This window comes from Mesoplodon bidens (genome assembly GCF_964165515.1).
Source record: "Mesoplodon bidens genome assembly, chromosome: 3".
Lineage (NCBI taxonomy): Eukaryota > Metazoa > Chordata > Mammalia > Artiodactyla > Ziphiidae > Mesoplodon > Mesoplodon bidens.
Window position 1 is genome coordinate 41,796,914 of NC_138178.1, and position 12,032 is coordinate 41,808,945.

A 12,032-nucleotide genomic window follows, 5' to 3' on the forward strand; every position below is an offset into this window, starting at 1 on the left:
CTTTGCAGGATTCCCTCGTGGGTTATGGGAAGCAGTAAGGTTTCAAGTGCCTACTTTCTGTTTTAGTTTATTTTTATTCATTCCTTTGTTATTATTATTATTATTTTTACTGTCAGCTCTATTGCTCAGTAGTAAATAATGTATTGCAAAGAGAATTGTCCGTTATCAACTGGGCAGAGACCAGGGCAAAGAAAGTACCGAGAGAGATTCTGGAGAACAATGGATGTGGGAGGCAAGAGGGGGAGGGGAAGAGACTTTCAGCAGAGAAAGGGACTCTTGAGACCCATTTGCAAGACAAACACTTCACTCAGCGTGATTTCTACATTTGTGCCCCTTTAATGGTCAGCAGTAGAATCAATGGAGTGCCTGCTACCTGATTAATATTGGGGCAGTTAGGTGGCAGCAATGAGCTGGCCAGCTATGGGATCCATGGGCTGACAAGAAGACCATTGAACATTGACCTTTCCACTTTTCTTTCTCTTTCCCCAGGGCAGCCACTGAAGTTCTGGCAGCATTGCTGAAATCCAGTAAGTGCCTCTTTTGAAACGTGGTTATTTCTTTCCCCTCTGAGTTCAGTGAAAGATGCTCTTCTGTCTCCATGGCTCATTTTCAACCTGGACCGCAGTAGAACCATTCCTGGATCTTTGGGGTGAGATGGAGGATATTACGGCAGTTCTAACTCGGGGCTGCAAAGAGAGAGTTAATCTCTCTCTCTGTGGAGGTGCCATTCATAATGCTGCCAAGACAACTGACTCTAACTGGAGTATGTTGTCTACTGCAGACCCGAGGAACTCTCCTTCTAATTGGACCAGCAGCTTTTAAGGACTGTTGGAATAAACTGCAGTTTCCATTGGGATTGTCCTATGGAAGAAAGGTTTATGACAGTGGGTGGGAAGCATGATTCTTGCCTTTGATTCACAACTCAGCTAGTGACTATATTCTTGGGCAGATGGGGTGTTGGAATCGCTTGGACAGTGTAGATGCTGATAACAAATTTATATTAAAAAATTGGCTCTTTCCTCAGTTACTTGAGTGATTGCAAAAGAATAGCTCTGGGAGTCTGAATAATTTGAGAATTGTTTTTGTTTGTTTGCCTTGTAGCTCTGGTCTAATTACATTGAGAGTCAATTTCATGTGTGCAATATAGTAGAAGGCACCATGCACTTGGGAGTGAAGAAGTTTCAGCTTAATGTTTTTATTTTTTTCCCCTCCTTACCTCTTCATCTATTTTAATTTGGCATCTTGGAAACCAGCTGCTTCAAATGTGATATTTGTTTCTCTATAGGGAGCCCGAGGCATGTGGGTAATAGGTGAACTTTAATAAAACTTACAAATAAATAAATGAAAATCAAAACACCTTCTCCCCCAACCATGTATCTCTGTCAACTCTAAGTGCAGAGAAAGAGTCACATCACATAGTGCTTCCCTTTGTAGACTGAAAAAATAATTGAAGCTTGAATTCATTCGGTTTGTTGGAACTTGATACAGTACACAAGTCTATCCACAGCTGCCTGACCTGCAGGGAGAGTGAAGGTGGTTAGAGCAGGTTGGGGAATGAAGAGTGAGGGGTTAGGAAGCCCTCGAGATAGGAGTGGGGGAGAAAGTGTTACCTGCGGGTTATGGGGAGAGAACGGTTCATTCTCCATACTGAACTTGACTCAGGTTTGGCATCTGGGTTTTCATTATTTACCTGCTCACTCTGTCTGCTCACCTGATTATAACACCAGGTGTTCGAGGAAGCAAGGTGAGGAAGTTCTTGGATTGCAGGAAGTAAAGATGCTGAGAACGGCTGGGTAAGCCAGCCGGCGAGTGCTGTGCCTTAGGAAAGTAGCTTTCTCCTGGATCCTTCCTGCCCAGCTTTGGCAGTAGAGGCCTGATGTTTCATGGGGACAGAGCCCTGCTAGTGTTATCAAATGCAGGGGGTGGGGGTCCCACTGCTTGCTGCTTACAAAATCAATTACATACTCGCAAATGTTGGTAGAAAGGAAAGATGCCTTTAATCAGAATGCTGGCAATCTGGGGAGATGGTAGACTCAGCCTCCCCCCAAAACCACTTCTGAAGATTCGTCCATGATACTTTTAAAGGGAAGGAGGGAAGTAATCTCAGTTAGTCATTGAGATAGGGGGTTAGAATCATCACCATCCCTCACTGTGTGCAGGCTTGTAGACTTCTGGTGATCTTCCTCTAAGATGTTACCTTGTTCATGCAGTTTGGTCACACAGTCCGTTCGGGAGATTACTGACGGGTAAGCTAGGGAAGAGATCTGGTCATCTGTTAATTATTTATTCTTCATTTCTACTTCTTTGATCTGTGGAAAGAACCGATGAGTTAGGCAAGGTATTGTGTGATTAAAAGATTTGAAAGGTGTACTTGGGCCGGAGATTGTAGAGAATTGGGGTGCCTGATTTAAAATTAGTTAAATGGTGTAAACGAACTTATTTACAAAAGTGATATAGAGTCACGGATGTAGAAGACAAACTTATGGTTACCAGCAGCGAAAGGGTTGGGGAGGGATAAATTGGGAGATTGGGACTGACATATACAAACTACTATATATAAAATAGATAACTAATAAGGACATACTGTATAGCACAGGGAACTCAGTAATCTGTAATGACCTATATGGGAAAAGAATCTAAAAAAGTGTGGATATATGTATATATATAACTGATTCACTTTGCTGTACACCTGAAACTAACAACATTGTAAATCAACTGTATTCCAATAAAAATACAAAAAAAAAAAGTTAGTTACAATCTAGCTTTGCTAAAGTGAGGAGAAAGTGGCTTCCTGCTGAGAGCAGTTTCCTGCAAAGAGCTGTTTACACTAGCTGAGAAAGGCTGACTTATTTTTCTACCCATACACACACACCCCTGAAGCTCAGAGTTGAGTGTCCTGATACACCATGTGTAAAAATCTGAATGTAGTCACATGACAGTTATTAACTATTTCTGTGTAAAACATGATGCATGGGCCCAGGAGAAACCAATAGCCAGTGCAAATACCGTCTGATTCAGGCTTAGAGCCTTAAGTGGGTTTCCAACGTGCTAGTTGTGCTTAGCAAATGGAGTACACTGCACTAGGGGCTCAGTTTTAGAGTTTCTAACTTCTACTCTCCCTCCAGAGCTCAGCTCAGACCTCATTCCCTCTGAAAACACTTTCCCTGGCTACCAAGACCAGGCTGGATGCCCCTCCTCTATGCTCCCATAGGCTCTCCCAACACAACATTGATTATGCTGCATTGAATTTGCTGTTGCCCATCTCTCCCAGCAGATTGCAAACTTTTGAGGGCAAGGGTCATCTTTGCTGATTGTTGTATTACTTGCATCAGCACAATAAAAAGCCTAAAATAAATATTTGTGTACTAAATGTTTAAGTGAATGAATGAGTTATAATATCTACATGTATAAAAAAAGGCAATACCGCCCCCTACTACCCTGTACTACTGAATCCAACGACCCATGCATAGAACCAATGATATTAGTTCTAATCTCTGTTTAACTATACAAATGGACTGTCAGGGAAATGATAGCTTGCCATCCTCCACATATAAACCAAGTTTTATTGTCACATTAGAAGGATGTATAGGCTTATTTGCTAATTCTGCTGAGCTGTCCACATAGACTTTTGTCTGAGTCTCAGGCTCATCCTAACACGAGAGAGCTGGATGAGAGCTTCTCTTATGGTCTTTCTACCACTAAATACTCAGCCTTCATGTCTATCAGGGTTTCTCAACCTTAACACCCTTGCATTTTGAACTGGATAATTCTTAGTTGTTGAGGCCTGTCCTGTGCATTTTGGAATGTTTAGCAGCATCCCTGGCCTTTTCTCACCAGGTGACATTGCCAGTTATAATGACTAAGATTTGTCTCTAGACACTGCTAATTGTCCCCTGGGATGTGAAAATTGCCTCCTTCTGAGAATCACTGTTGCATATTTGATCACACATTAGCTGAAGCTCATTCAGGGTTTCAGATGATCCCTCCCAAATAATTTTATTGGTATTTCATAGAAATGCTCTTCTTGCATAATTGATCTTAAATTCCCCAGCACTGGTGTCATTCCTGTGGGTTCACATGAAGTAAGAATACGATGGCAGAAAGTCTTTATGAACATGCAGAAGTTACTTGGGAGGGAGGAGGTTCTAGAGATCTAGAGGATCTTAGAACAAGGACAGCAGAAATTTCCATTGCAGGGCTTCCCTGGTGGCGCAGTGGTTGAGAGTCCACCTGCCAATGCAGGGGACACGGGTTCGTGCCTCGGTCCGGGAAGATCCCACATGCCGCGGAGCGGCTGGGCCTGTGAGCCATGGCCGCTAAGCCTGCGCGTCCAGAGCCTGTGCTCCTCAACAGGAGAGGCCTGCGAACCGCAAAAAAAAAAAAGAAAGAAAAAAAAAGAAAGTTCCATTGCAAGTGCCAACTCCCATGTGTGGGTAGGATTCTGAGATCATATTTGAGCTCAGCAGGCAAGAGGGCTGTTTTTTCTTTTTTAAGTTTATTTTTTATTGAAGTATAGTTGATGTACAGTATTATACAAGTCACAGGTATACAATATAGTGATTCACAATTTTTAAAGGTTATACTCCATTTATAGTTATTATGAAATATTGGCTATATTCCCTGTGTTGTACAATATATCTTTGTAGATTATTTTATACCTAAAAGTTTGTACCTCTTAATCTCCTACCCCTATACTGCCCCTCCCCACTTCCCTCTCCCTACTGGTAACCACTAATTTGTTCTCTATATCTGTGAGTCTGCTTCTTTGTTTTTATATTCAGTAGTTCGTTATACATATTTTTTAGATTCCACATATAAGTGATAGGATACAGTATTTGTCTTTCTCTGTCTGACTTATTCATTTAGCATGATGCCCTCCAAGTCCATACAAGTTGCTGCAAATGGCAAATTTTCATTCTTTTTTATGGCTGCATAGTATTCCATTGTATATGTGTATACCACATCTTCTTTATCCATTCATCTGTTGATGGACACTTAGGTTGCTTCCATATCTTGGCAATCATAAATAATGCTGCTATGAACATTGGGATGCATGTATCTTTTTGAATTAGTGTTTTGTTTTCTTTTTGGATATACACCAGGAGTGGAATGGCTGGGTCATATGGTAGTTGTATTTTTAGCTTTTTGAGAAACCTCCATACTGTTTTCCACAGTGGCTGCACCAGTTTCCACAAACAATGTAGGAAGGTTCAAGAGTGCTGTGTTTAAATAGCAAAGTCTTCCATGGATTTGGGGAGGAGCAGTTGCCATCTTTGTTCTACCAGCCTAACCAAAGTATTGTGTGGCATGTAAGGTCTGGGTATGGATGGTACCACTGCACTTAGGCTGCGGTTGCTGTGGGGGGGATGAGTGTCATGGAATTCTCTAGTTGCTTCAAATGCCTTCATGCATAAGTAAGACTTGACATTGAATGTCTGTCAATTTACATCCCAGATGAGTTTGTGTCCACTGAACCTAAATGCAGGAAGTCAGTTTCTGTCTAAAATTCAAACCCTCACCATCTGGCACTGATATCTGGGAATATTTATGTGAACCTTTATCTCCTGAAAGCAAACTCTTTTTAGCTGGTGATGATTTTGGCCTTGATACTTATCAGTATAAAAGTTGGCCATTTTAGTATATCTCTATAATAAAAGGAGAACATTCCCCAGTTAAAATAGAGCCAGAAGGACATATCTACTACCTTGGGGGCAGTAAACATGGGTGGGCTTGTGAATCTTAGGTCAACAAGGCCTTATGACGTAGTGGGTGGTGGGAGGCAACCCTCACCAGTAACGGGGAGAGCAGGGCTGAGGGATCTGGGAGCCTTGGAGCTGCCCACCATAACAGAAAGAAAGGGAAAGAGCACCAGGTTGCATAAGAACAATTTTGTTATTTTGTCTCAGCCCTTTCTTCCATCAAGTAGCTATTGCACGAGAAGCCAATGTAGGAAAGGTAGGTGGCGGACAGAGAGAAACGAACCAAAAGACAGCTCTCATCTCTTTCCTTTTCCGAGGAACAACATGCAAAATACAGCCTTGGAAGTACTAGGCCTCTTTTCCAATTATTTCCAAAATTTAGGATCCTAAAAATTAAAGTCATTGCTCATTCAAGGGTCCTTTTTGTATGTATGTGGGCTAGAACGGTCTAATCCAGATTCCATACTTTTATTGTATCAGTTCCCCCTCTCTACCTACGCATGTGCAAACACTAAATTTTCCTGTATTGAAAGCTTTGCCCTTTTATGCTTTACCCTGCACAAAAACATTTAGCTTTTTATTACCAAAACTTAATAAGGCTTTGAGTAATAAATAATGCTTCCATTGCAGGCAGTTTTTTCTCTAATTAATAAAAATAAGACATGGTCCTTTGCCCCTGTCCCTTTTTTTAAAAAAATTAATTTCTTTATTGAAGTATAGTTGATTTACAATGTGTTAATTTCTGGTGTACAGCAAAGTGACTCAGTTATACACATATATACATTCTTTTATTTATTCCTTTCCATTATCGTTTATCCCAGGATATTGAATATAGTTCCCTGTGTAATATAGTAGGACCTTATTGTTTATCCATCCTATATGTAATAATCTGCATCTACTAACCCCAAACTCCCAGTCCATCCCTCCCCCAATGCCCCCTCCTCCTTGGTAACCACAAGTCTGTTCTCTATATCTGTGAGTCTGTTTTTGTTTCATATTTCATTTTATTTTATTTTTAAACCAAGTTATGTCTAGTTTATTTATTTACTTTTAAAATTTTTATTGGACTGTCGTTGATTTACAATGTTGTGTTAGTTTCTGCTGTACAGCAAAGTGAATCAGTTACACGTACACATATATCCATTCTCTTTTAGATTCTTTTCCCATATAGGTCATTACAGAGTATCGAGTCGAGTTCCCTGTGCTATACGGCATTTGTGTCATATTTTAGGTTCCACATATAAGTGATCTCATATGGTATCTGTCTTTCTCTTTCTGACTCATTTCACTTAGTATGATAATCTCTAGGTCCATCCATGTGCCCTTGTCCCTTTTTCTATCTGCATCCACTCTGCCTTTCTCTCTTTCATCTGTGTCTCTACCTGGACTTCTGTGTCTCTTTTTCCTTTTTTTTCCCTCATCTTCTTCTCCTTTCTCATTGGCCTCCCCACCTCTCCCTTTTTCTTTCTGCTCCCTAACACCCTTTTGTGAGCATTAGGTATAAATGCAGTTTGGAGAAGTGGTGGCTTGGCAGTGGTGCTTGGAATGAGTGTGCACCGTGGGATTCTGCCTGATCTGTACTGGCTCCAGGGATGAATCTTCACGTAATGCCTTGGTAGTAACGTTGCTGCCCAGCTTTAAAGGTCACATTCTCGCAACAAGGAAAGACCTGAAACACTTTCTGGTTCAGGCCCTACATCTTAGTAAGAGGATGATGGGTCTACTTCAGACCACTCTCCAACTTCAGCATTAGCATTCAGAGGAGTCTGGGAGTTTGCATAAGTTGGGGCAATGGGGAGGGTGCAGGGAATGGGAAAGTGAGTTAGTAAAGGGAGGGAGACAGAGAAGAAAGAAGGGAGGGAGAGATGCAAGGGAGCTCGTGGGAAGTTTGGCAGGAAGAGGAGGTTCTCTAGTGTCTTCCTCGGTGAGCTCTGCCTGGCTGGCTCACGGGGTCAGCGCAGCCTGTTGCTGTCGGGGGTATAGGAAGGAGGGGACTTCTGGCGCCTAGAGTCCTGATCATGGACAGACACCTCAAGCTCTCAACGGTCCTCTACTATGGCCTGGCAATCAGCAGTGTAGGGACTGGAGGACTTGGTGGCCAGATAGTTGCTCTACAGCAAAATGTCAGAGAAGGGGCCATGTTTGAAAAGCCCCAACTGAGGCTTTTGTAGGAATTCTAGGAGCTCTGAGGAGTTCTCAGAATGGCATCAGTGTTTTAGGATGGTTGGCAGTGTGATTCCTTTGAACTTCTGACATAACACCAGTAGCCGTAGGGTGGCACAGACTTCACAGGGCTCACATGTACAATCTGTGTTCCCACGGGGCCTGGAATCTGTCCTCCTGGCTTGCCAGGCTGCCTGGACAAGCCTGGTGCCCCAGGGTTCTGCCCCCGGAGTGTCTCCCCTTCAGTTTCCAGAGGAGGGCCATGGAGTCAGACCATCAGAGCTGGAAAAGACCTTCGAGGTTGTTTAGTGCAGTGGTGTTCAAACGTTTTTGTCTTGGAGAACTCAGAGCCCTGTCTGTCCGTTTCCCAATGATTCTCCCCTGAGGTGGCCTCTGAGACACGTTCACAGAAGTATAGGGCCCCCTGAGAACCCGGAAAAGTACTAATCTTTCTGAAAAGTGAAGTGTATTTGACACTGCACGTGTGCACACGGAGACACTCACGGTATGGATTTACGTTCTGGACCTGCTACATCTATACTTGGCTGTTTTGCTACCAGAGCGGTCGTGTGCACCTGTCACATCACATGAGTGTCGTTTCTGTTCAGTGGTTGGAATAATCAAGACCTAGTCTCTCAGTGAGTTGGGTGGCTACAGTACACAGTGTCGTCCAGATCCCGGAAAACGGTTGGTCTTATCCACCCCTCTCCGCATTTGCACACAGCGAGACTGAGGACCAGAGAGAGGGAGTGACCCACCCAGATCGCTGAGACTTAGAAGGTTTCCTGTCCAGCTAACACTGGTTCTTTCTTTTGTCTCAGCACAAATGTCTCTCTCAAGGGTATTGACAACCCCCCATCTCTGCCCAGGGTTAGGTTTCCAATTAAGCCTTCTCACTATATTTATACTAACTATCAATATACTACCTATAACTAAGAAGTAACTATACTGTAATCAGTGAGTCCTATACTTTTGCATATGTGTTTGTGTGTATGCATTTTTGTGTACGTATGCACGTAGTTTCCCTGCAGGGTCTACCTCCATGGGCACTGGGGTCCCTGTCATAGCGCGCACACCTCACATTGAGCTGTACCCAGAGAACCTCTAACACACTAATGTTAACTAAAGAAGGATTCCAGTTTCGTGACTTAAGCCTCATACATTTGCTTCCAATATGCCTTAATGAAGAGGCCAGCCCAATTCCTGTCCCCAGAAAGAATCAAACTGTGGTGTGATTATAGACCCGACGTCCGTTCTGCCATCATAACTCCTGGAGAAGCAGGCCCTATATTTCTGTGATGATCCACAATTCTGCTTCAAGTAATATTGCTAGATTTTTGCATTTGTCACACTGGGATGGACTGCTGTGATCGACTTTGTATGAATGCAGACTAGCAAACTACATCCGTCACATGGTGGGATTGAAATGACAACGCACACGTGTACCATTTACCGACTGCTTAGCGTGTCAGCCACTGTATATACCACTGCATGTACATGCCTAGTAAGGGGGTATCATCATCACCATTTCACAGGTGTAGGAACTGAGGCCTGGAGAGGTTGGGCTACAGACCTTACCTGCTGTAGACCCTGGGACCTGAGCTCTGTGCACACCAAGGAGAGATTGAACAAGGGTAGGTTTATTTAGCCCAAAGAAGATAAGATCAAAATCTGAAAGGAAGCTAAATGAATACTTTCTAAGTATTAGAAGGATTTGTGTGTGTGTGTGTGTGTGTGTGGTGGGAGCATCTGTCATTTAGTTTAGGAAAGAGCATCACACGGTCCATCCCATACAAGCATCTGAAGGGGACCCAGTGAGAGGTGCCAACACACCAACATGGCTGTGCAAAGGGCCAGAGTCTCTGCTGTGAGGCTGAGCATCAGGCGAGGCTGATGAATGACGGGGTGAGTGAGAGGAGAAGGGAACAGGGCCGGGAAGGATTACAGCTGCTAGTTCCCTTTCCCTGCTGGCTTTGTCAGGCCCCCGAGTTGGGGGTGGGTGCTGATCGTCCCTGGCCACAGACCGCAGCTCATGTACTTCCTCTTCCTGCCATGTGGTGGTGCTGTTCTTCTAGTTATCTTGGCCGCGCTAGTCCAATATTTATTTTCGGTGAGTAATTTGTTTATCAGGAGGTTATTTTAATCTAATTTTGGCCATATGTGCTATTCCACACTATCTGTGCTTCCCAGCGTTAGCAGCTTGCATGTCTTGAAGGAAATTAGCTGAAGATGGTCCCGGAGGCATTCGCTCAGCCATTATTTAAGGGAGCTGGGAGGAGGCAGGGTGAGCGGAGCCCAAGCCCGGTGTTGGAAAAGTTGCTGGAATTTGTTGCACTCCCAGTGAGGTTAGCGGGGTTGAGAGGGACTTACCGAGGGTAGGGAGCATCTCGCATCTCGCGCAGCTTTTTTGAGGGCTGCCTCTGATAGAGAGCAGAGAATCCTGCAGTTACTTTTCCCCATCTCCCCTGAACCCTTGTGATAACCTGTTACCTTCTTCACCTTTGCTGCCAAGGCCAAAGGCACGACTTAAGGAAGATGCCCATCTGCCTTCCCATGGTTCACAGGCATCCCACATCCCATTTGATAATATGTTTCATGAACTGTTCTCTGCGATCCCTCAAGGAAGAGGGCAGGAAGGTGGGGAGTGATAAGAGAATTATTGTTTATGAGAGTACCTTCAGGGAATAATGATCCTAACTATTAATTACAGAGCAGTGGCACTTGCCAGGCACGTTATATTCCCATTTTACATACAAGGAAGTTGTAGTTAGGAGAGGTTAATCATTTTTTCCCCAAGATCCCATGAATGGTAAGTGGAGAGCTGAAATTCAAACTCCGTTGTGACTGTCTTCAAAGCAGAAAATCTTCCTATTTCAAGGATGAGTCTCACCTTCCACATGGAGTCAGGAAACCTGGACTTGGCTGATGGGCATGGGACCTGAAATTAGTTCTTTGTCATTGTACTTGACTTCAGTTTGGTTTTCCAAAAATGGGAGGGCTGTACAAGTTGAGTGGTTTGAGGGTGCTTTAGTAGAAGAAACTTTTTTTTTTTTTAAAGAAATCCTCTGAGGAGATGACACATCTAAAGCAGATAAAACGGGAGCAGAAGTGGGAGATCCCAGTGAATCACAGCCTGGCCTTTCCCTTTTCACCTCTTCTTTCCCTGGCTCGTGATTGATGCTGAGAAACTTCCATGGACGTTCCTCAGGGCTCGAAAGAATCAAGTTTGAAAACCTCTGAAATAAATATTCTCATGGGACACTTTCAGAGCTCAGTAAATTGTCAGAGATTATAATTTAAAGACGGGCTGATGCATCCTTTAGGAGGTTTGGAACACGTGCTCGTTTTTACTGTGTGGTGGTCCCAAGGAAGAGCTAGTCAAGTTTGACTCAGAGAGAGATGTAAAATTGTTATCTTCATCCTTGAGCCTTAGTCAAGTAACTTTTGAGTCTCTTGGGATTAAGATGCTGAATTAAACAGGACCTAATTAAATGAGAAGGGTCAGCTTCCGGTGGAAATGACAACGGTTGTTAGTATAGGCAAGATGGTGAACTACCTTCCCAAGATGGCCAGGATGTTCCCAGGCACCCACACGGGGTCTAACAGAACTGTGGATGGCGGTGGTGTGTTTTCCTTGCCTGACATAAACTGTTGTCTGCAAAAAACACTGTTGTAATAAGGTTGCAGCCAATCCTGGTTCTCACAACTAAGCAGGCTGCTGTGTTTCAACCAGACTATCCTGTTTTCTGGCACTAAAGACCTGGTTCTATCTCTAGGGCTTTCCCTCTGGCCTGATTATCTATCTGCCTGTAGGTTTGGGCCATGATGTTGCTTTGACAACAGTGTGAATGTGTTCAAGGAAGCTCAGGCTCGTGTGTGAAGGTCGTGTGTGTTTGCTAAAAGCTCAAACCTCTTACTCTAGAAGGTTGATCCACACACACACACGTACTTTGTTTTCATTCTGGGGAACCAGGGGTAAACATCCAGGATTGCTGAGCTCTAAATGTTGTGGATTTCAGAATTTGTGTCACCCTGGCATAATGAATGACTGGCTATGGATTGACAAAGATAAGGTATCACAAAGATTGAAAGAGATAGACAAAAAGATAAACATCTCAGAGCTCTGAAAGTGCCCAGTAGCTTCCTCATCCCATTCAGGATCGACTGTAA

The 12,032-nt window shown here is 43.5% G+C and overlaps 1 protein-coding gene across 1 annotated transcript in view; it reads left to right on the forward strand.

The window, feature by feature from the left end:
* Positions 1-11,406: 11,406 nt before the first annotated feature.
* The window catches only part of AKAP13 (A-kinase anchoring protein 13), a gene marked incomplete at both ends in the record, with an annotated part of 58,708 nt that continues 58,082 nt past the window's right edge, over positions 11,407-12,032 (forward strand). The window contains 1 exon segment of the mRNA XM_081228234.1: positions 11,407-11,485. Within this exon segment, the coding sequence (XP_081084360.1) occupies positions 11,407-11,485 (79 nt within the window).